General features: G+C 37.0%; 1 protein-coding gene across 4 annotated transcripts in view; it reads left to right on the top strand.

Annotated features, from left to right (window-relative positions):
• Positions 1-23,902, top strand: part of SPAST (spastin) — a 39,830-nt gene that overhangs the window by 10,090 nt on the left and 5,838 nt on the right. For 2 of the 4 annotated variants that reach the window (XM_082277188.1, XM_082277189.1), the window contains exons 4-16: positions 1,306-1,401; positions 8,463-8,650; positions 9,643-9,776; positions 10,105-10,198; positions 13,500-13,574; positions 14,799-14,870; positions 15,396-15,471; positions 16,003-16,094; positions 17,828-17,907; positions 18,714-18,756; positions 19,359-19,438; positions 21,294-21,364; positions 22,983-23,023. In XM_082277188.1, coding sequence (XP_082133314.1) covers positions 1,306-1,401; positions 8,463-8,650; positions 9,643-9,776; positions 10,105-10,198; positions 13,500-13,574; positions 14,799-14,870; positions 15,396-15,471; positions 16,003-16,094; positions 17,828-17,907; positions 18,714-18,756; positions 19,359-19,438; positions 21,294-21,364; positions 22,983-23,023 — 1,142 coding nt within the window. The remainder of the gene's footprint in view (positions 1-1,305; positions 1,402-8,462; positions 8,651-9,642; positions 9,777-10,104; positions 10,199-13,499; positions 13,575-14,798; positions 14,871-15,395; positions 15,472-16,002; positions 16,095-17,827; positions 17,908-18,713; positions 18,757-19,358; positions 19,439-21,293; positions 21,365-22,982; positions 23,024-23,902) is intronic. The other 2 variants (XM_082277190.1, XM_082277191.1) reach the window with 1 other exon arrangement.

The following is a 23,902-nucleotide window of genomic DNA, read 5'->3' on the forward strand; positions in this document are numbered from 1 at the left end:
CTGGTTCAACCTAAATGTTATTAAGCCATCACTTTAACTATGAGGTGTAAGGATACTATTCAGGAAAGCTAAGCCATGAGTGATCAGGAACAGGAACAAGAAGAAAGGAACGAAGCAGAAAGACTAGAAAAAGATCTGTAACAGGTAAAGAAGCCTAAGGAAGGCAGTTCTCGTTCATGTTGGTTGTACCATCTGCAGGCTCTGAATGGCAGTTCTTCCTCCAGTCAGGGTATTTATGATCTTAATTGTGTACATTTTCAGTAGAATTCGTCTGCTTTTGAAATATGTGCTTTCATATTACCAGAGGACATCTCTTCTCTACTTGGCATCTCTTTTCCTGCTGCTTCTTGGTACTGTTATCTCTAGTGGGGCAAGCAGAAGAAATAAAAAATTGGGGAGGGAATGAGAGAACTTGGCAGTGTATGCCCTGCATCCTTATAGACTGTGGTTTATTTTTAAAACAAGAGGGGTGTGTGTGAAATAAACGTGGGAGAGGCAATAAAGGGCCCCAGAAGTACAGCCTAGAGGTTTTTAACTGCAGTGGGAAAAGCAGGAGTGGTATCTGGGCTGCAGACAACAAGTAGTTCTTAATTCTTTTTTTGTGTTTGCAGCCTTACACCTCTTTGACTTATGGTTTGTCTGTTTTCATTACTTCTCAGAGTTAATTCCTTCCTCCTTAATCTTTAGATTTATAAATATGGTATTCAGGTGTTTCTGAAGTTAATCTTCCTAAAGAACACAGTTTGCATGACAACTTTATTGACTTAATTTCAAAGCAATTAAATATCTATATAGAGATCTTAAAAGACATCATTGTAATAGATATATATGGTGTTCTGCTTTAAGCTTGAAGGTTTCTGTAAAGTGTTAACTGGCTGTTCCTACTTAAGTGAAACATTCGTGCAGAGAAGTGAGGACTCCTTGCAGCTGGTCAAAAGTAACACCTTGAGGAGGACTTTCAGAAATGGGTTATCAACATAAATATTTAGTAAATTAAATTGAGTTAATCCTGAACATTGTTTTTGAGAAATAACTGCAATCACTAGACTGGAAAGATTGTTGTAATAAACTCAGCCATAGATGGTGAGTTTTAAAGCTGTTTTCACTCATGCTCATACTAACAGAATTTTCTTACACATTTGTTGAATGTGTAAAATAGATAGAAATATTCCTTTTATCTTTAACTATAACAAAGTCAAACTTGACATTTCTGTGTTCAACATACATAAATTTTCTTGGTTCATTTTTGGTTTTTGTTTGTTTATTTTGTCCTTTTTCCTCCCTCCCCCTCTGTCTACTATGTAGAGAAGCTGCAGGCAGTTTTGCAAATGTCCAAGCCGCAAATGGAGGTCTATAATGACAGTACTAACCTGGCATGCCGCAATGGACATCTCCAGTCAGGTGGGTTTGGTTTTACCAGCGCCTATTGAAGGGATGTCTCTCACTTTCTGGTGTATTACAAGGCAAAATAATGCAATGTTATATTCTGGCCCCACCAGCTTTAAAATAGAATTATTTATATTTCTGTTTTTAAAGACTTTGTGTAAAATTCATTCCATCCTTTCCATGGCTCTGACAACACTGTTTTATTTTGTAGTATTCAGTTTTCTCTTATGATGACTGTCCTGCAATTCAAGTCTATTTATTAAGGCAACATTTTAGAAAATATTTCTCATGTTATATTCTTCAAGGAATTACATTAAAGCTGTTTTAGAAAGTGTCAAAGTCAATGTCAGATATATAGGTTATATGTTGTGCCTATATTAATTAGCTCTTTCTTTATGATATTGTGAATATGCATTTGCATTAAGCAACTTTAAATTTCAGGGGGTTTTTACATCAAGAAAGTCATATGCAATTGAAATGATGGGGGAATGACAACAGCTCTTGCATTTTGTCAAAGAACATTGTTTTAATCCTTTCCCAGAAGACTGAACCAAACTTACTGAAATAGCAGAAGTAAGCTTTTTTGTCCATACACAAGGTATAAAGTTACGGTGAGGTTTGTGAATTGTCTTTGGGGAATGTTTTAAGCCAGCAGTAAGCTGTTGTCACAAGAGTGATCTCAAATGATAATTTGTACAGTAGACTACAATGAAGTTAAATAAAACACAGAGCTAACAAGCACTGGAATTCATAGAGCTTGTCTACTGGGTAAGAACAGTATTCAGTTTTTAAATTAAGTAAACTGAAACAGTGTAAACCACATGCTTTTCTTCTGTTTGTTTTTGGGGTTTTTTAAGATCCATTTCTAGTTTTGAAGTCATCTTACTGTTTGGTTTTATTCTTTCTGAAGTATAACAAGTTGAAGTAGTGGAACTGTTTCATGTTAGGCACCTTTACATTACTGATTTTTGTTTAACTGTGTTTGTCAAAAAAGTGTAGTTATGTAGAATCACCTTGAGAACACTGTCTTAAATGAGCCAGTACAACTCCTGGTTTTTTATCAGACTGGCTAGACACACTGCGAACAAATACATACATATACACACAAAAGTTGACAACATGTTCTATTTAATATGAGCAGCTTTTTCTTTACACTCTTTTCTAAATATTTGCTTGTACTTTGTCTCGATGTATCTCAGAATAGAATACTGCAGAAGGTTAGACTGAACTTTCAGTCTTAAAAATTGTAATATACTTAAATCTCTTATTAACAAAGCATAACAAAGATCCACTGGCATCTACTGGAAAGGGAGAAATGTTTTGCCAGTTCTGTGGCAGGTGTTTGTATTCACAGAAGTTGTTGTAGCAGAAGGTGGTCGCTCTTGGTAAACTTGTGCAACATGGTATTAGCCCATTTACGCATTTGGAGTCATACTCAGGTGATTTAGAGAAGATGATCCACTTCAGCCAGACTGTGGAGGAAACAGCTGCAAAGGGCTGTGCTCTTCTGGGAATGCATTTTTCTGAGAGTGTTCCCGCTTTCTGAAAAGGAGTGTGGGATAAGAAAGAATGTTCATTTACCACACTCAGTGGAATCTGAGGAGAGACAGAAGGACTGAAGAGCATGTCACTAAAAAAATTAGGTACCAGGTCTCTACTGATTACTTTGAACAAGACTTCAAGAGGCTTGTTCCATTTCTACTTGCATTTCCATCTGCCAAAGATAAACTTGAGATTTATAGTTTGTGGAAGTCAGAGGATTACCCAAAATACTGAATGATTGCAGCTGTGGGATCCCTGATACAGTACAATGAAAGGCTATTAACAAGCATCTGAATTTCTTAAATGGCTGGTGCCTATGCTCTTGTGCTTGCTTTCTCTGTCTCTCTATTTGGGGTGTGGGGCAAGGGCGTATTTTTTGTAAGAACATACTAGTAATACACTTTTTTCTTAAAAGCAGTATAAAAAGGTGGTTTTGCTTCAATCTGCTGATCATCTTGCTGTTGATCTTCTTTTATACATGTAAAATAGTATTTTCATATGGACAGCTCTAATAATTTAAAAATACAAAGTAGATGACCAAAATCGTAGAAAACTACAAAATCAGTTTGCAGGCTACTTCAGATAAGAGAACTGCTGTTACTGAGAAGGGAGAGGTACTTCAGAGGTATTGAGCCACAGGGCTCTGGCATAAGCTTGGTTTTCTATATGTGGAAAGTGTTACCTGCACTGTTGCCTAATCAGGTTGGGCTTTTTAAAAGTTCAGGACTTTATGAAGTATGAGTCATAGTCATTCTTACTTTTATTAGGAACAAAGTGTATTTTTGCTCATCATTTGGTATAAAATTACATTGTTTTCTTTGATTTGCTTTGAAGGCCAGAGTCTTTACAGATGTTTTTGCTTCATAATTTTGTGTAAGATTCTGTTCTGACACCTATATTGCACATTTTTTATATTTCCAAAGTATTACTGATTTGAGATTCTTCGTTCTCTCAAAATGCTATTTGTGTCAGCCTTCCTGGCCAATTTACTTGATTCTAACACAAATTACTACCTATCCCTGTCTTCAACATTTGTGGTTTCCAAACTTACATGAATAGCTAGAGATTTTTCTTGAAAGTTCATCTTCCAGATTTATGCTGAGGTTTTTCAAGACCTCGTTGCAGTGGTATCACCTGCCCTTCAGTTGCAGGGGGCTGTGCAGTAACTTGTCTAAAGAGTAATAACAAGTAGCCTTGACCCAAACCTTTATTTTGAAAGAATGTTAATTTAATATTCATCATTCTTCTTCTCATAGCAGTCTTAAATTAGATGTAAAACAATTTACCTGTAGTTTTTCCCCTCAGATGTACTTGCTTTCCTTTGCACTGTGGATTGTTGTTTTTTGTTTTTAAACAAGCTAGGGAAGGAGATTATGCCAGTCTTGCCAAAGGCGGAGTTTGAATTTTATGAACTCATTTACTAGTCATACAATATTTAGAGTATTACAGTAATTCTGGTGTACCATTTTATGTGTAAATCTCAGCATGATGGATGGCCAGAGAAAGCATTAAATTTCTCTTAATTACCTTGACATGAATGCTGGGCAGTTAGCTAGTATTTTCTCTCAGTTTTCACATGCAGGGAGTTGCTGGCTTGTCTTTAATAGTAGACATATATTGGCAATGTTTGTCATGCTGCAAAAGTTCTACTGTTAATACTGAAGTTTTCCAAGGAGTTCCCCTAGTAGAAGAACGGGTAGCAGTAAGATTGTTTTTAACAGCATAATTTGACAAAAGCAGATCTTTGACTGATGTGGCTCTGTCAGTTCAGAAAGGAGAACAGCTGTAATTCCTGGCCTGTGTAACTGTGCTACCATTTAAAACATGCAGCGGGTCCTTCTTAGTTGCTGGAGCTTTCTGTAAAGTAGCTTCTATTACTTGAATCTACTTATTTAAAAAATCTGAATTGAATTTTTGAAGAATTGCAATTTTGGGGGCTATTATGAATGCTTATCCCAAATAATGATCAGTCTTGCAATTGCTGCAAGTTTTAAGCAGCAATTTAAAGTTTTTTGGTTTTGTTGCTTTTTTTTAAATGAAACTACATACATAAAGTTACAGATAATTCTAGACAGGTGGATTTTTTTTTCCAACTTGGTGTCCACAGATCACATACAATAACTTGTTTTAGTCCCTTTATATTATTTATCAGTAGGCATATGTAGGGAATTTCTGAGGAATATTCACTCATGATTTTTAAGATGCCACAACTAAAGGCTGGAAATTGTTCTGAAATACTGGAATCGCTGCTATTGCTTTGAATTAAAATGTTATTTTGGATGCTTAAGAAGTTAGAGGCTAGTAGAAGCTTGTTTATTTACATGTGTTTTAATCTGGTTTAAATGCAGAAAAGAAAATATAATGGGTTTGCTTCTTAGAAATATAAAGGATGTTGTTATATTAAATAAATGAGCTACAGCTGCATATTTTTAAGATTGTTTTTGCATTTCCAGGTATTTAGTATAATCAAGCTTCTCTTAGATTTGTTCAAACATATTTGTACTTTATCTTTAAAACCAGTTTAATATAGTAAGTGTATATATTATATAATAACTTGTGACATTTCTCTCTTTAAGGGAGTCTGAAATTGAGCACCTCTGTCTGCAGCTTATCACAATTTAACCAACAGAAAACCCCAAACAAAATTTTACTACTTGCTTGTTTGTAATTGGTGTTGTGTGTGTGTTTGGGTGGCAGACTGAAATTGCAGGGATGCTTTTGGGACCAGACAGCTATTATGTCTGTATAATCCAGTGGTGTTAGCCTGGAGCTATAAAGTAAATTATTTTGTCCAGAATTAGAGAGTAAAATCAAACTGATTAAGCATCTATTACTATCCTATAGTATATTTGAAGCAGACAATTGAACTTGTTCAGTGTTTCAAATACACTTGAAAAAATTCCGTAGTGTCTCTTTGTGATTAGAGCATATTTTAGGCACTTCCTTATTGCTTTAAACAGAACAGTGAAACATTTGGCAAAAGGCTGCTGGAGATATTGTGAGAGTTTTGAGGTCACTTGCTATGTATTTCCAGTCTTTCAGTAGATGACAAATAAAAATGGGTAAAAAACGTGTTTGGGGGGTTTTGCATTTGTCACAGTAAAATACGTATCTTGCATAATGGAGCTGTCTGACAAGTGATGTTCACTTAAACACCTTGTGCTTTAGAAATAGGTTAACTTCAGATAAACTGTAATTCTGAACAGTTTGTTAACATTTTTGTTACGTCAATGAAAATTTGGGTATAAAATGAAATTTCCCTCTGGAATTAACACTCAGCAAACAGCTATGTTCAGGAGCTGTTCATCAGTGCTTCTTTATGTGCTGCCCATCAGGACTGACAACAAAATGTGTAAACTTACTGGTCTTGAATCCTGGAGGCGCCGTTAGAGTAAATCGTAGTTTGTATTAAAACCTTGTCTCTTTTCCCTTCTTTCCCTGCTTCTGTTTCCAGCTTCCTGAAATACTCCTTACCTGTGCAATTTTATGACCCTCAAAATTGCAATATCTGTGTATTGTTCTCAATGTGTGGGGGTAGTTCTGGTAGAGTGAGATAATTGAGCAGCATGTTAGGGTGAAGGACATGGAGAAAAACTAATTTAGGTTTTTGAAGCCTTCCCATGTTGACTTCAAGCCAGCTGTGCAAATGAGGTTGAGGTGGGCTAAAAAAACCCAACCAAACTGAGTGCCACCTTTTGATTAAATTGGACCAGTCAAAGTGCTGAGTAGCTAGATGTTTTAATAGATTCATATACTGCTTTTTGAACTTGAAAGTTACTAACTCTGCCTAATTTTAAAGAGTTTTTGATGTCTAAATTCCTGTGCAGGAATGACTAAGTAACTGTATCCAGCTCTGGAACTGTGTGTGATTTAGTCAGTAACCAGTTTTGGTGGTTTTTCTTGTTTTGTTTTTTCGTTTGTTCGTTTGTTTTTAACAAGAAACATTACAGGTAAATGTACTTAATGATATTCTTCAAATTGCCTTGTTTCTTGCATATTGATACATCAGCATTGTTTATTGTGACCACTGCAGAGTTTCTGTAACTCTAAAAAGGGCTGGATTTGTGGCTGAAGAAAGGCTTTAGAAACTTTTTCACTGGGTTGTTAAGAATACCTGCAGGCTGTGTAGAGATTTGCTCCTGTTAGAATGTTTAAAGAGGCTGAGAACGTAGTAGCTATTAATTAATCCTTCCATGATACTGTTTGACTCAAGTATTCTTTGAATTTTTTAAACACAACATTTAGAATTACAAGGCTTTTTACTAAAAGTATTTTTCATTGAACTGCAATGTTCTAAGTTAAAAATTCTTCATAGAGTCACTAATTTCCTTAAAAATCAGAGCTCTTTGGCCTGTTCCTTAAGATTAGCAGGTCAAATTGAGTAGCAAGTTTCTACAATCCTAGTGAAGACACTTGTAGCTGAAATCTATCTTGAGTTTCCTTACCTCTGATGCCCTTATTTCTCTTACCTAATAAAAAACCACCTTAATCCTTTTGAAAAGATACAGAATAAGACAGTATTTACAGTTTGTCACAGATGACGGTACTGTACTAGACAGTTCCCAGTAGTGTATTCCCACCACAAAAAATACTGTGATCTAAAGCTATGCTCTAATCATTAACCAGCCTGATCAACCTGCTTCCTTGCTGTATCACATTCTTATCTCTTAATCTCTGATTTGATGTTTTACACTTGGCCATTTCTGTGCCAAGGAAGTTTATTTTATCATGTATGCCATACAGAGAGCATAGACATCAAGTGCTATTTTGTTTACTCTGGATCAAAATGGCTTTTTGTAGTTTGACCTGTGGCAAATATTTCAAGTTTGTGTGTCACCTAATTTGAGACTTTCCTGCTTCATCATAGAGGTGAATAAGTAGTGTGAGTGGAATGTCTGGTGATGTTTCAATGTATTTTAAGACTTAATTTTTAATGTAGGAAGGTAAACTGCTTCAGAGCTGTCCATTCAGAATTTACTTACCTCTTGAGATTCCTAAAGTGAAAGCAAGTTGAAAGAAAAAGCACCTGACAGTCACTTGCAGGTATAACTATTGTAATTTTTCCAGATTAAAATGCCTTGGTGAAGCTTCTGTGTGGAAGGTGCTAGATAATGTTGACTAGCCTGCTAATGTCACTTAGAGAATGAACACTGAATCTAAAGGCTTGAAATTTGGGGGTTATTGTGATGATTGTTTTCAAGAGTTCTCAGGAAAGAAGGCAGCAGAACACAAGCCAGAAGACTTTGCATCGTAAGGAATAGATAGTGTTCTTCCCTTGATGACAGGACTGTTATGTCTGGCTTTTCTAAGATGGCTTACTAGGGTTCATTTTGAGAGCTCCTAAAAATTAGAATTTTAACTGTAGGTGGAAGCAGCAGTCAGTATCCCCTTAAAAACACTAAACCTCTTTAGAAATGTATGTTATTCTGCTCTAATACTGTATTATATGTTTCAACAATTCTATCTTGTAGTTGCAGTTGATGGTAAAAGTATGACTGCTGCCACTGTTCTTATGCCACTGGTTTTCTTTATAGAAAGTGGAGCAGTTCCAAAAAAGAAGGACCCCTTAACACACACAAGTAATTCCCTTCCTCGTTCAAAGACTGTTGCAAAAACTGGATCCACAGGCCTTTCAGGTCACCACAGAACGCCCAGCTACAGTGGGATATCATCATCTTCTGTGTCTAGACCAGCATCTAATCCTACACCTTCAACTCACAAGGTATGGTGAGGATAAATGTGGAAGTATACACTTGAAAAGTCAGTGTAAATTCCAGAACAAGCTTTGGATTTAATGCCTTAATTGCAGTGGAGTAGCAGCAGAAAGTTTTTTGAAAAAACTGAAACTCCCAAGTTTTTGGCCAAATCTCTTGAGCTAGGCTGCAGAGTGGATTTTAGAAATTGGAGGGCATCAGGTGGGTGCACGGGCAAATGAATTTTTAGTATAATCACAGTAATAAATAGTACTTGTTTTTAAAATTGCCTGGGAAACGGAGTGAAAGTTATCTAGATGAAAAATAAATGTTACTTCCAGTATGTAAAAGATGGAGGGGAAAAAAACTCTTACTCCAGAACTAGAAGATTTTTTCCCCCACATGTTCTTCACTTCAAAGCATGCATGCACGCACAGGTTGTATTGCAACCACATTGAAAAGCAAATTATGGTTAGGCTGTGACTGAAACACAGAAGTCAGTCCTATACCATGAATACAGAAAAATACAGCATTTTTGTTGACCCATCTTTTCCCCTGCCATCCTTATTACACAGTAAAGTAGAATGAAGAGCAGAATGGAGTGAACATGAATTCATGGATTATATCAGCAACATTGTAGCTGATATAATATGAAGGCTTTTAAGTGGCCTGTTACAAAGTATGACAGCAGTAGGAATTATTGCTTATAGGTGTAGAGAGCCTGAGATGGTTTGTGATGCTTATTTCCAGAGTATGCTGGGGGAAAATATTATAGTTAAATAAATTAATTACCAAACAAAAAAACCCCAAACCAAAGACCCTTCACCACTGCAGCCTAAGATATTCTACTTGTGGCTGACTAATGATAGTATGATTTGTGGCAAAATACAGCATTACAATATTGGGTATTAACATGCTGTTTTACTGAGCAGATGAAATGTAGATTTTATTTTGTTCAACCCTATACTTATAAAGTATTAATCTGGGGTTTTTGGTTTTTTTTTTCTTCCCCCCTCTCCAGGCTGCTCCTAAAAATAGCAGAACAAATAAACCTTCTACTCCTACCACTGCTCCTCGAAAAAAGAAAGACACAAAGATATTTAGAAATGTGGACAGTAATCTTGCTAATCTTATCTTAAATGAAGTTGTTGATAGGTAAGTATGAAGAAAAGTAGGCTTTTCAGTCCAGTAAATCAGTTTTTCATTCAGTACAATCTTGGTCCACTTGGAATGAAATTAGTGCTTCTACTTTGTTCTGGGTTTTTTTGAGGATCGTTTTGGATGGGGGTTTTTTTATTGTTACTTTGGCAAAAGGATGAAAATTCAAATCAGAAATGCTTGTGTTTTAAAATACTTAGCAACATAAGTTGTAGCTTTTCTCAAAAGGGTTCTGTATAAATAGTCAAATGCATGAAATTAGTCAGCTGCAGCTGAAAAAGAGTATCTCATTGTTAGACTAATTAGTGTTCCATTTCTTTGTTAGTGGGCCAGCTGTCAAATTTGATGATATCGCAGGGCAGGAACTGGCTAAACAAGCTTTGCAAGAAATTGTTATCCTTCCCTCTCTTAGACCTGAGGTAAGCAACTGGGTATTGTTACCAATCTGTGACAGGATCAAAGAAATGTACTGTGCCTCACACATGAAGTGATGATTCTTGAATCCTGTTTTTACTGATTATGATTGCTAAGTGTAGCTGTGTGGTGATAGCAGACTTGGAAAAGGAGAATACAGGATTTATGTGTGAAAATACTACCGTGAAATTCTTGTCTTCTGGTTAATCAATGTTGCAGAAAGTGACTGGAGCAAGAGCTTTAAAAAAAAAAGAACCCCCCAAAACCCCCAGTCCTCAAACCAAATCAGCAAACCACAAACCCCTAAAAAAACCAAACAAAACCAAAACCACAACAGCCCTACAACCCCACAAAAAAAAAACAAACAGCAAAAGCAAACAAACAAAATTTCTCACTGTTTGTCAGGCTGACTATTCCAGATAGCTATAGCTGTGTGTCCAGCCCTATATGGCCATGTAAAGGACAAAGCCCAGAACTGGAAGAGTGAAATGGAAGAGCTTTGTATAGGTAAATTAGGTTGTGACACTATCTGATTGGAAAAACGTTACTGTTATTTTGGTCATCCTCTCTGTGAGGGTGTTGGTTAAACACTCTGAATAGTTTATTCACAGATGGAGAGGACACAAAGAAGTGGGGTGAACAAGCAAATACACTGAGGCATACAACATTTGAGGGCAGATTTCCTCTTTACTTGACTGTATGGAAATTGATCGTTAAGGCTTTTATTTATCAAAGATGGTGCCTCAGCTACTGTGACTGCCTAGATTCAGGCCTAGTCTGTATACTACTGGAATTTTCTGAGCTACTTGTAAGGAAAAGTTAAATTGGTCATTTTCTAAAGCTGAACCTACTAAAAGTTGCAGTGCTTTTGAGGAAATAGCATGCAATGATTTACTGCAGTGCACTCATGAGATTCCCACCTGGAGTACTGTGTCCACTTCTGGGGTCTCCAGCACAGGAAGGGCATGGACTTGCTGGAGCAAGTCCAGAGGAGCAACACCTAGATGATGAGAAGGCTGGAGCACCTCTCCTGTAAGGAAAAGCTAAGAGAATCAGGGTTGTTAAGCTTGGGGGGGAAGAGAGGGCTCCCGGCTGACCGTATTACATTATTTCAGTACCTGAAGGAGACCTACAGGAAAACTGGTGAGGAACTGTTTACATGGGCAAGTAGTGACAGGACAAGGAAAAATAGCTTCAAACTGAGAGTAGGTTTAGATTTGGATATTAGGAAGAAGTTATTCACTGTGAGGATGGTGAGGCACTAGAACAGGTTGCCCGGAGAAGTTGTAGATGCCGCATCCTGGAGTTGTCCAAAGCCAGACTGGAAGCTGCTTTGAGCAGTAGTGGAAAATGCCCCTGCCAGTGGCAGGGAAGTTGGAAGTAGATGATCTTCAAAGTCCATTCCAACCCAGCCCAATCTATAATTCTATGATTATTGAAGAAAAATTACTGTTTGAAATTTGTTTGCTTGTGGGTCTCATTTGTCACATGGACAGGTGACTGGAGTTGCTCTGTGGTTTTCCTCTTAATGCAGCTACTGGTTTTGAAGCAGTGTAGGGAAGAAACCCTAAACCTGGCATAGCATCACAGAAATATGAGGTGTAAGGAAAACAAAGCTGTAGCAACAAATGTGTGTGCTCAGATGTTGTTAGGCAGAAGGAAGATGTCATTATAGCATCTCTGTTACTACAGTGCAGTAGTATGTCAGGAGTGTTCGTGATACTAACACAATGAGCTGGGTTGGAGCTTGGAGTAGCTGTGACTCTTTTCTGGTAACGTGGTATCTTCAGTAAGGTTGTCTCATGTTACTGTAGCTAGCAATGGGCCTGACCTTGGTGTGGGTTGAGATGTAATAAGGACAGAGAATCCCATGAATTTTTAACCTTTCCTTGGAAGTAGAGAGGGTTGGTTTTATTCCTTGTAAATGAACACACTAGATGTGGCAACTATAGGGGGATACTTAGTAAATTAACACTAGTTCAGTTTTAATCTTAATGAGTTTTGAACTCAAATTCATATTTAACAAGGCAATTAGTGGTATTTTTGTAGGAGAGCAAAAGTTGAGGTACCTAAACAGGAAACACTGCAACTATTTCAGTGGTCAGATGCTAATGAAATGGTAGCAGTTAGTTCAGACCATGTTTAGTATAATTAGTCTGTTAACAAAAACTTGAAAAGCTTAGTGTGTCTTAGTGATAAATGGCAATTGCAGCTGAACTGTAGGTGATGATCAAGGTGAGGAAGAGTTATAGATTTGATCTGGGCTGTGTGAAAATGGTGGAACTCCCCAAGAATTATTTCAGACAAAAGAAGTCAGACAAAAAAATGCACATGGTGATATGCAGCATGGAAGGCAGAAACACTGGAGTGTTCACTTAATGAATAGCCGGGTAACTACTTCTAGTGATTAGAGTCAAGACAAACAAAGTGTTGTGGATGATGAAATAATAGAGTAAACATGTGTTGGTCAGTCATGACAGAAATACAACACTGATAATGGATCTATTTGTTGTCATGGATATTGTGGAAAGAAATGCCTGCTGACAGTGCTGTTTACACATGGGATGTATATGAGATACCCTCCTATTGCTTTTGCTTGTTTATTGGAATTACTGGAAGCTGGAAGGGAGGGGTGAGTGTGAGACCAAAAGAGAAACTCTGAAACTTTTGAGGGAAAGTGCTAGAGAAAACAGGCAAGAGTAATAACTAAAAATTATGTGTTCTGTGAGAATTTGTAGACTTGATGTGGTGCTACATATGGTGGGGGCAATTTTATAGAGAAGGAAAGATGAATCTAGTGCAAAGTGAGAGAGAGGAGATGATTATCAGTAGCACAGAGGGAGTAGGTGGTTGTTAAGTAATATTTTAAATCATTTCGTTGAAAGCTTGTCTTCTCAGGTTTCATTGAATAAGGAAAGATGAAGGAGTTCTTCCATATGGAGTTGGTAGGAACACTACTTAGCTCTCTTACTATACACCTGCATTACTCCCTTTTTAACTGGAATTGATGCTTTATACTCGATAGGCTAGTCTGTCTTGTGGAAAGTGTTTTAAACTGCTTTCACAGTGCATCCATGTGCAGAACAGTTACAACGTAATTTAGCTGCTGTGTGGGAAACAATAGTGGTGTGCATTAGGTCAAGTTAGTAAGGGAGTGTAGTTCTCTCAAAGCCTGTACTGTTGTGGTACTGCTACTGTAAGTGCTAGCCAGTCAGCCCTTCCTCAGTCTTAAACCATTCTCTTGCAGAGGTGAAGCAGCATTTTATTCAAGTCTTTGAAGGTAACTTACGATGATGGCCTTTTCAGTTATTTACAGGTCTGAGAGCTCCTGCTCGTGGTTTACTGCTGTTCGGCCCACCAGGAAATGGGAAGACAATGTTGGTGAGAAAATTACTTCATGCTTGAGTTGATGGGCTTAAAATGTAACCACAAGGGGTGGCTTTCAGTTTGGGGCTTGGAGTAGTAAACTGTACATTCTTACAGAATATGTATTATGGTGTCATTTTATATATAAAAATGCAAAATTGCTCTTAACCCTGGGTTTTATGGAGGGTATTGCTAAACTGTTCTCTCTTTAGTTATTTTCACTATGACAAGTAATAGTTCAAAAGTTAAACCAGTAAGTCCAGGTTTCATTTTCAGAGAGACCAAAGGGAAGTGGGTTAATTGTTTTGTACAGCAGTGATTAATCAGAAATTATCTGCTCTCCACTGAAACATACTAGAAGTACATTTTGGAAAGGGGGAGCTAGCACAGTAGCAAAAAAAGGGATTGTCTCACTTGCACACGGCTGTGCAAAGAGCGTAAGGGCTGTGGAACTGCTTGGCTGCAGGTTGTTTTCTCAGCCTGTGCTAGGTCCAGGGAACTGGAGCAACACGACTGCACATCAGCCAGGGATTGAGTGTCCTGGTGCAGCTGAGCCAGGCACATGGTCCTGCATCACATGGTGTGGCTGCAGCTGCACACTCTCTGCTAACACTGGAGCTGGATCAGCTCTGAAGTGCAGGAGTGTGAATGTTGAGCAGCTCATGTAGGCTCATCTGTTATGTTTGACATACTGGAACATAATTCCTAATCACTAAAATTAGACTCTATAACCAGGGAATCACCATTTCTTGAGTATGGTGAAACTGTTAAAGAAGAGGGGTAATCTGAATGAGCATTCCAGCTGATTATTTTTCCTAGCTTTCCTCTGAAAACAGCTTTTGCATAGATAAAGGAAGGGAAAAACCACCATAATTCCAACTGATACCTTAAATTACCACCCTGAATTAGTTAAAACTGGCTTAGATGTCTATTCAGGATGAATTGAAAGGAAATGGAGTCCTTTATTCTTCAGAAGGCAAGTTGTGGTTGGCTATGGAGCTAATGGGATTAGAGAAGTCTATGGGAGTCTCAAAATTTCTCTTTTGGTTTGACTGCGTATCCATTCTCATTTGTAAATGGCCTGGACAGAAGTTTTCTGTATCATTTACAAGGTGCTCCCTTTGAACAAATAGGGGTTTTCAAAATCATCAATCAGGACATGAGTGTTCACTACAGATGCAGAGAACTACCTTCAATATAATGTTTTAAAAAGTACTTTTGCTTTTCCCCCTCTCTTAGGCCAAAGCAGTTGCTGCAGAATCAAATGCTACTTTCTTTAACATCAGCGCAGCGAGCCTGACTTCAAAATATGTAAGTAAGGGCTGTAAATTGTATTGATTTGAAAACACCCATGCTGTAATTGGGGCTTAAGAAAGCCAGAGACTTCTGATGAGTCCTTGGCGAACTGTTAGCCTATAGTGGACATAGTTTTTAAAAAGTGACTTGTGAAGTAAAGAAATTTTGTTTTGTGCTTGTGATCAATTAATGTCAAAGGTTTTTGCAGCTCAGCGATGACACTGACAGTAATGCAGATGAGTGGTTGTGGGGTTTTTCATCTTTAAAAAGTGAATGAGTTGGGTCCCAGCTCTCTTTCACTGTGATAATTTAGGCACCAAAATCTCTTGAAAATTAACTCAGTTGCGATTATAATAGAAGTTGTAATGTTTCTTTTAAGATGTGAACAATAGCACTGTATGTACTGAACCAGTGATAATCTGAATATGTATAAATGGACTGAGTGTGGTTGATTACCAGCTAGGTTTTCTGTAGGTCCTTCTGTTAGTTGTCTTGTAAAAATTTTTAACCCACTCCAAAACCAGTTTATTGTTATTTTAGGTGGGTGAAGGGGAGAAACTGGTGCGTGCTCTATTTGCAGTAGCCAGAGAACTTCAGCCTTCTATAATTTTTATTGGTAAGACTGTAAATGTTAACTTTTATTTATTTTCTTAAATAATCTTGCTTACTAGAGATTAGTAAGTAATTAACTATTGGAATAGTTGGGTAAACTTCTTTTGGGTAATTCTGCAGATACGACCTGCTGGCCAATCAGTAGTTCATATAAAGCATGTTGAATTACTGTTACGTTATTTAATTGGTGGTAATAGTGGGAAGAGGTGCTCTCAAAAAGAAAAATACTGTACTGCCTTTACAGAGTAAGTCCATTAAACATCAAATATGCAAATGGGTTTGCTTGTCCTGAGTAGCAGTTTTCATCAGAAAGATTTATATATATTTTTTTTTTCCCTCTCATCTGTGCTTGGCATTACCTATTCAAAGGCCAACACATGACACAAGTTTTTAAACTTTTCTAAGATCTGTCTGGCTCCTAAGGAATAAAGATCTGGTCTTTCTTAATGGAGCCCTCTATTAGCAAAGGAACTTGGGCAAATACAAAGACTATGATGTGGTATGCTTAATTAAGATGTATTTCTTTGTTTTTTAGATGAAGTTGATAGCCTTTTATGTGAAAGACGAGAAGGTGAACATGACGCTAGCAGGCGTCTAAAAACAGAATTTTTAATAGAATTTGATGGTGTAAGTATTTAGTCTTGGTATTGCTTAATTTAGCTAAATTGGCTAATATAGTGGGTGCCAGTACAACCTATAGGTGAATTACAAAGGATTTGGCTGCTGGGGCTTAGCTCAGCTTCCCTCCCACCTCACTGTCATCAGCAAACAGCTTTTTTTGGTTGTTCTGAATTTTCTACCTGCTTACTGTAATATTCTGGAAAATGCAATCTGGACTGAAAGGTAGCAATCTGGAGATGAGCTGTAATAATGTGTTAGAAGATTATGGACAGAGAAGAAAGGGTAACAGATGGCAATAGTAAAGGAGCTGTGAGGACAAGTGTTCTTACAGGGCAAGAGGGACATTTGAGGGTCAGGGAGAGTTGAATCCATGTTTGCAATTGCATGATTTGATGAATCACTTCTCTTTATTCTAGCAAAGTAAAACAAGATTAAATGGCTTTTAAGTAGTTTTTGGTTTCAAAGGAATATGTCACAAGCATGCGCTGTCAGGGGGTGAGACTTGAGGGATGAGGATTTCAAACAGACTAGTTCAGATGATATATATATATATATATATATATATATACACACACATATCTCATGTATACACAGCTCTGACACATCAGAAAGATTAATTTCTGTGTTAGTACAACTTCCATTGAACTATAACTTTTTTCTTGGCATCATAAGCTAGAGAAGGCAGAATACAGTAAGAAGTATTTAATGGCATGAATGCAATACCTGGGAAGAGGAACTGGGTTTCATAATGGAGTACGCGCACAAATGAGTATCAGGATATTTTTCTGTCACAGCACTGTTCTTGTATTGAATAATTTTAGTTTATGTTCCATTAGCACAGTGGAATATTGCTACAGTGGTGAAGCAACAGTAGTGAGGTACAGGAGGAGCAGATAACAATATGGAGAGACAGCAAAGTTGGGAGAAACTCCAAAATGGATGAATTAGGACAAATAATGCAATGTGACAGTGATATGCAGAAATTGTTACACACACATGCAGAATTTTCCCTTAAAATAAAAGGGAAAAATAAGCATAATGCAAGGTTTGCTGACTTAATATTTAAGGTGTAACTATGTCATACAATATTTTTGGGGAACCTTTTGAACATGGTAATGTAGCAGTGAACTTAAATCTGTGAAGAATTGGACAATAAGTGGATAATAATGTCTCTGATAGCCCAGTGTTTTCTCTGAAGTTTGGAAGGTCTAAGTCTCCATATTCTTGGGTATAAAATCAACTGAGTGAATTGGGAAGGAAATTGCTGTGTCTTTCTGCTATTATGATTATTTTGTAGCTTATTTTGATTAGTGGATTCCTGTGAGGCCTGTGTTAGATGAATCTCTGATCTGATTTTGTGGTTGTGGTTATATTTTAGTTTAAAGTTTTGTTTCTCACCCTGTTGGCTTCAAAATAATGTTTGGTGTTAAAACCCCAAAAAGTCTCTGGCTTTTTCAATATAATTATCTCCTGATGACTAAACTTACAAGTGCCTTTTATAGTTTTATAGTCTCAGTTTTCTCCAGCAAGACACTTTTTTTTCTTAATCTTTTCCTAATTTGACTTTACATTTATCTGAGGAATATTTTGAATGTACCTTAATGAGGAGAAAAAAAGCATATATAGTGAGATCCATCAGTGGGCTGAATACATGGCAAGTCTCTAACTGGTATTTTTGTGTTTCTACTAAATGTAGACTGTGTAAACTGAAAGCTGTCTTGCCTTCCTACATTATATAGGTGCAGTCTTCTGGAGAGGACAGAATACTTGTGATGGGGGCAACAAATAGGCCTCAGGAGCTTGATGATGCTGTTCTCAGGTATCAAAATGTCTCTTTTTCTGAATATATAGTAAGATGATATTCACTAAGAACAGGTTTTGCTTAGTATCTTGGTGAAGCTTTGTAATAAAAAAAAGCTGTTCAGCAAGGTTAAATTATTTAACCTCCCTAAGAGGGGCTTTACTCTTCTCTTTTGGGTTGTGTCTGCACAACCACGATGGTCTTGGAATTGTCTGAAACAGCAGTACCTGTTGAGATCAAGTCGGTGTTTTTTAAATTTCTTGCATCTGTTGCTTTTTTGTTATTTGGATTTTAATGGCAGAATAAAGGAGAAAACTTAAACAATATTCCAGATTGACCAAAAATCCAGTATTTCTTCGCTGTGAATGTTGGACTTTTGACGTCCTATGCAACTGCAGATCTTGCTGTAGATTTGCCTTAGGACTTTTTTGCTAGAAGTACTCATACTTTATTCTCATTTCATTCTTGATTGAGGAAAATAGATATGTCAGCACTGCCTAAAGAAATTACTCCAAAGACTTTTTTGTGTAAAAATTAAGAGATGCCTCATTTTGTTGCTGGTAGTCAGTGGTGTTTCTACCTTTAGAGTGTTTCCCCTCTGGGACAAGTCTTGTAACTTGAGATAAGAGTAAGGTGACACCAGTGGATTGTACATATTGTTTGGTTGGTTGTTGGTGTTTTTTTCAAAATCTCTAGTTCTGCTTCCTAGAATTTGATGATGGAAGTGAAATTTTGTCACTTAACCATACCAAATGTTAGATTTGTATGTGCTAAATAGTTATAGAACAGTGTGAACAATGTATGTATGTTTGGGTTTTTTCCAGACGATTCACCAAACGGGTATATGTGTCTTTACCAAACGAGGAAGTAAGTGCTGTTTTCCACTCATATTTTTAAGACACTGATATTCTTAACTTGCCCTCGTGGGTGATTACAGTTCTGTGAACTAACTTCTGGTCCAGCTAGACCATATACGCTGTGCATTAGTTCTGGGAACTATTTTAAGTTTTTGCCTTTTTTTTCACTCATGCTAGTAACAAATCTGATGGTAGCTACTCAGTATGTCTTGACTAGTGAGGTGTCGCTTACATACTAGCAGACATGGGCAAGTCTGAAGTAGGACTTGCAGGAGCATGTTTGTTTGGCTGAAGGACAGTGTTTTATTGCAAAAGATAAAAGTAATTTTCTTAATGTTTTCCAGTTCAACGGGAGATCAGGACTTTTCATGAGGATTCTAATGGCTTCTTCTTGATACTAGTAATTAGGCCCTTGGTCTTGTTGTTATCCAATTCCTATCTCTGCTTCTGAAGAGATGATATTGTACAGTCTATTTGCACAAGCACTATAGGCAAGTTTAAACTGGTGAAGCACAAAAGCCAAACTGACAAAAGCGTAGTTCTGTTCTTGCAACACAATTTTAAGTGTTCCATGAAAATGAGTTTTACATCTGATAATTTTATCTTTTTCAGACAAGATTGATTTTGCTAAAAAATCTTCTAAGCAAGCAAGGAAGTCCATTAACCCAAAAAGAGTTGGCTCAACTAGCTAGGTAAGTATTTTGTAGCTATACTAAATATATTCCTCTACTGCATTCATTCAGCCTGTTTAATTCATTCAAAATGTAACTAACGTAAATCATCCGACAGTGACAACATGAATTTGGGGAAGATGGTTTCCTGTCAGGCTGTATGAAAGTGTTTTTATATGTGCATATATATATATATGTGTGTGTAGGATACACCCAGTCAGGTTTCTGTTGAAACATGCTCATCAGCTCTTTCCTTTGAGGAGGGCAGAGGGGGAGGCTTCTTTCCACCCATCCCTCAAGCAGTCCAGCTCTCCTCCCTGATCCAAAAAGGTAGCACCAGTTTTGCACTTGCTTTTTATTTGAAATGAACACCAAATTCTCTTTGCTGGTGCCTCACTAGGCTTGTTGAATGTATTACCAACATAGCAGACAAGCACTGGATAATTTTAGATTCTTTTCACTTTCATATTTGATTGGGAAAATGTGGGTTAATTTTTCCCTCCTGTTATGAAACGGAGTTGTTTTATGTTTTTCATCATTAAGATTGAGACAGTACTGCTGTTAGTCACCTAAATCTAATAATGGGTGTGAAGGAAGTTAGACTAAAAAGCAGGTAAGGCAGGAAGGAGTGAAAACAGAGCATGAGATAACAAAGATATGCAGGTAGATGTACTTCAGTCTGTTTCTCTTTGTGGTAGTACACCAGACATTAGTAGAGTCTTGGATGTAGCATTTGTCAGCCTCTTAGTAATATTGCAGAAGCTGATGTGTAATCCAGCTGAATATATTCTCTCTGTACTTGAAGGCTGTTAGCTCAGGCCACTTTTAGGCTGCAGTAATAGCTAACTGGAGGAAAAACACAGTCAGTGTCTTGTATTCTAGACTGCAAATATAAGAACCAAATTACAAATGCAACTTGAGTACACCTATTTTAAAGGGTTTAGAGAAAATGTAAAAGTTGAGCATCCTGCCTGCTTTGTTTTCCGTTTTTCTTTGTTTTGAAAGAGAGAAGTATTTAACCTCCATTATGATTTTGTGTTCCTTTGCTCCTCTGCAACTTTTTCTGTAAAATATAACAGACTTCATGATCTCCAGAAGACTAAGCTCTTGTTACTGCAGCTAGCCCCTGCTCTTCAAGGGTGGGGTTTTTGTTTTTAAGTTTTCCTACTGTACTACTTATTTTTTCTTATGTTGGCATTTTGTATTGGTGGCTTCCTGGTTCAGTGGAGGCCTTTATTCTTCAAAGTATTTAATTGGTTCGCTTGGATATTAAGTCTAATTCTGGAAAAGCTCCCACAGAGACTGGCTTCTTGGTTTGATTTTTGTTTTTCGTTTTACTCCCTCTCTTGTAGTTCTGAGGATTTGGATGATCTGCCAGGTTTATTAAAATAACAAACAAACTCTAGTGGATAGCAGAATTTACCTTCCTTTCAGTTCCCTTTGTATCATATTAAACCCATGGTACTGGGTTCTCTCATTGTACTGATCAGATTGAATGAGTACAGGACAGTTGAGGTTTTGGTGTTACAGTAATCTGATAAATGCCCATCCACTGCTGGTACAGAATTCTCATAACAGTAAATGTGCTTGAGATCAGTTTTCATCTACAAATTCTAGTTGCTACCTTTTTTTTTTTTTCTAGAATGTTATTTAGGACTTGAATATCTGTACTTTAAATTTAATCGTGAAAAATCACTTGCAGTGAAATGCAGATCACTTAGAGTGAACTTCTGATTTATTAAACTTGCAAAATAACATCAAAGTAATACTTCTGATTAAGTAACATTTTGATTATCTGCAATTAAATTGATGTGGTTTGAAGCAGGTTTTTGGTTTTTTCCCTTCCTCCTTGACCCCACTTTTTCCTTTGACAAAGAATGACAGATGGATACTCTGGAAGTGACCTAACTGCATTAGCGAAGGATGCAGCCCTAGGCCCCATTCGAGGTAAGCTGCAGAGATTTTTATTCAGGTTTTGACATTAGAGATATATTTTCTTACATCTTTATAATTCTCAAACCTCTGAAATGAAACTTTTTACATTGGATTTTAGTCTGTTCCTCATAATAGCATCTTTGTAAGATTTACTTACACAAAACCCTTCAGTATCTCACCATGTGAAACAGAAAATTTTTGTGTCATAGGAGAAAAGCAGTGTGAAGTGTTTCTCAGTGATTTGTGGGGTTTTTAACTAGTGTATCTTTCTGAGGCTGGTGTCAGTTCTGTTGTAGCTAAATTATTACTTGAATAGCAATTGCTGATTGCATTACTTGTCTTTATAAAGTGGTCAAATCTCTTTCAAGTCTAAAGGAAGGAAAACTGAAAAAGAAGCAATTTTGTGGGGTTTTTCTAGATACAGTTTGAATGGTATGGCTTTTTATATTTTTAACTCCTAATGCTGAATTGTGATTCAGATGAGAACTGTGAATGAAATAGAGTTTTACTTATATTTGTTCTCTCTCTGACATTTTCAACTTGGAAAAAACCACTGTTGTAATGTGAATATTTTTTTCCAGTACCTCCTCTCTTTGTTCTGTTTAACTAGCTAGCTATGTGTCCAGTAGCCACATCTGAAGGAACTGGTCTTGTTTAGTGGAGATTAGTACTGGGATTTTTGTGTAGAAAAGATTGTGAGGACTTGGTATTAGTTTTCTGTTTGTAGACATGCTTGTTGAATTTGTAAAGCACGTCTTTCACAATCCTGCATAATAACTGGGAAACAGAACTGCGTTAAATGGCTCTCATAAGAGACATCATGTCTCCTAAGAATTTGAATATATTTATTTAGAGTGGTGGAATTAATAGTGTATGCATTTCGGTATGCAGGCTTTACTTTGCTGACAACTCACTTCACACGCAAGTCCATTTCAAGAAGAGACCGTGTAACATTGTGCAACATATTTCTTTCACTTGCTCCTGCTGTATTCCATATAAAACAGTATATTTTTGAAAAAAAAGTTGTATATCATCTGTGCCAACCCTACCTAGTTTCTTTGTTTCTTTTTCTTGCACTCTCGTAGCAAAATATTTACTGTTACATGTTGGTACCATAAGAGCAAGTAAAAAAAAAAGAAAAAAAAAAAAAGGTGAATGATACAAGAATGTGTAGATCCCATGACTGTGGCATAGGACAAGAAGCACTTTGATATACCCTGCCTGATTTTATTTCTGTGTTCTTGGCTGACTGTACTTTCTGTTTCCTGAAATTCAGTAGGGAGGTTGTGGATACCGGAAATAATATGGGGGAAGCTACTAGCTCTGTTGGCTCGAGTGCTGTTTTCCATACTTTGGGAAGAAGGAGTAATTCTGCTACCACTTTGTACTGTGTGTGCAGTAACTGAGTGTGGGAGCAGCCTGGTTGAGGAGCTGATAAATGGGGAAGAAGGAGGCAAAAACATCATGTACCTTTCTATACAGGAGACAGACTGTGTTGAGGCAGAAAGGTATAATTTTTAGCTGCAGGGGGTTTTTTCTTCCAGAATAGAAGTACTTTTAACATGTTTTAGTTGTCAGAAGTGATGAAAATTTTCTTAGGAAACTCACTGGTCTATCTTTACTTTTACAGAATTAAAACCAGAACAAGTGAAGAACATGTCTGCCAGTGAGGTAAGCTGTTCTAGCAGCTGTATTTTCTGCTTTGAATAGAATGCATGCTCACTAGAAACTTTTTAAGGTCCCTTTTTTATGTGTAGTATCATACAAAATAGGATAATTTTGGGAGGTATTATCCTTTTTAATCACTGCTTCATTAAGAAAAATTCTTTAGAAATAGAGATTGAAAAGGTCTGTCCTCAGATGTCTGAGGTTCATGGGTGGTTTGAAAGTTGGCTTTCAGGCTTCAGAGCACTTCATTTTCTGTTAGTCAGTCTGTTGTTCTTCGTTTCAGCTGACTGTCCTATCTTTTCCTTCACACTGAACTGCAATATTTGTTACCTATCTGAGGATATCAGAGGCCTGGCTTTTATTTTCTCACTGTGTTACTTCCCAAGAACATTCCCAGAAGTATTACATGAAATTACTTCTACCCCCTCCACCCCATCTTTACCTAAAACAGATTTGTGCATGTATATGTATAATACTTACATTCATTCACGTGGACCATCATAAAGAAAAAAATTAAGCTCCTCGCCACAAACTGCAGCTGTAAACATCAAAAAGAAAAGTGATTGGTCCTGTGTACAAAAGTTTCTGTTCAGGTGTGTGTGCAAACCAGGGTTACACAGGGGAAGATGAAGCAAAACTTAATTTGACTTAATTTGTCGGTTGCTTTTTGTGTTTAGCCTGAGGTCATGGCTAAGGCTATGATAAACTGGAAGGATTTTTTGCAGAAGGATAACAGCATCTGTAGTCATTTGTTGTGATGTCCTCATATGCACCACCTACTGAAACAGGAAGTAATGACACGGTCTCACGAGCTATTAAATAACAAGGCAGACATTACTATTAGCAAGTGTTAGTATATTAAAAATGGTAAATACTGGTGGT

The sequence above is a fragment of the Coloeus monedula genome (genome assembly GCF_965178545.1).
Source record: "Coloeus monedula genome assembly, chromosome: 2".
NCBI classification, from domain to species: domain Eukaryota; kingdom Metazoa; phylum Chordata; class Aves; order Passeriformes; family Corvidae; genus Coloeus; species Coloeus monedula.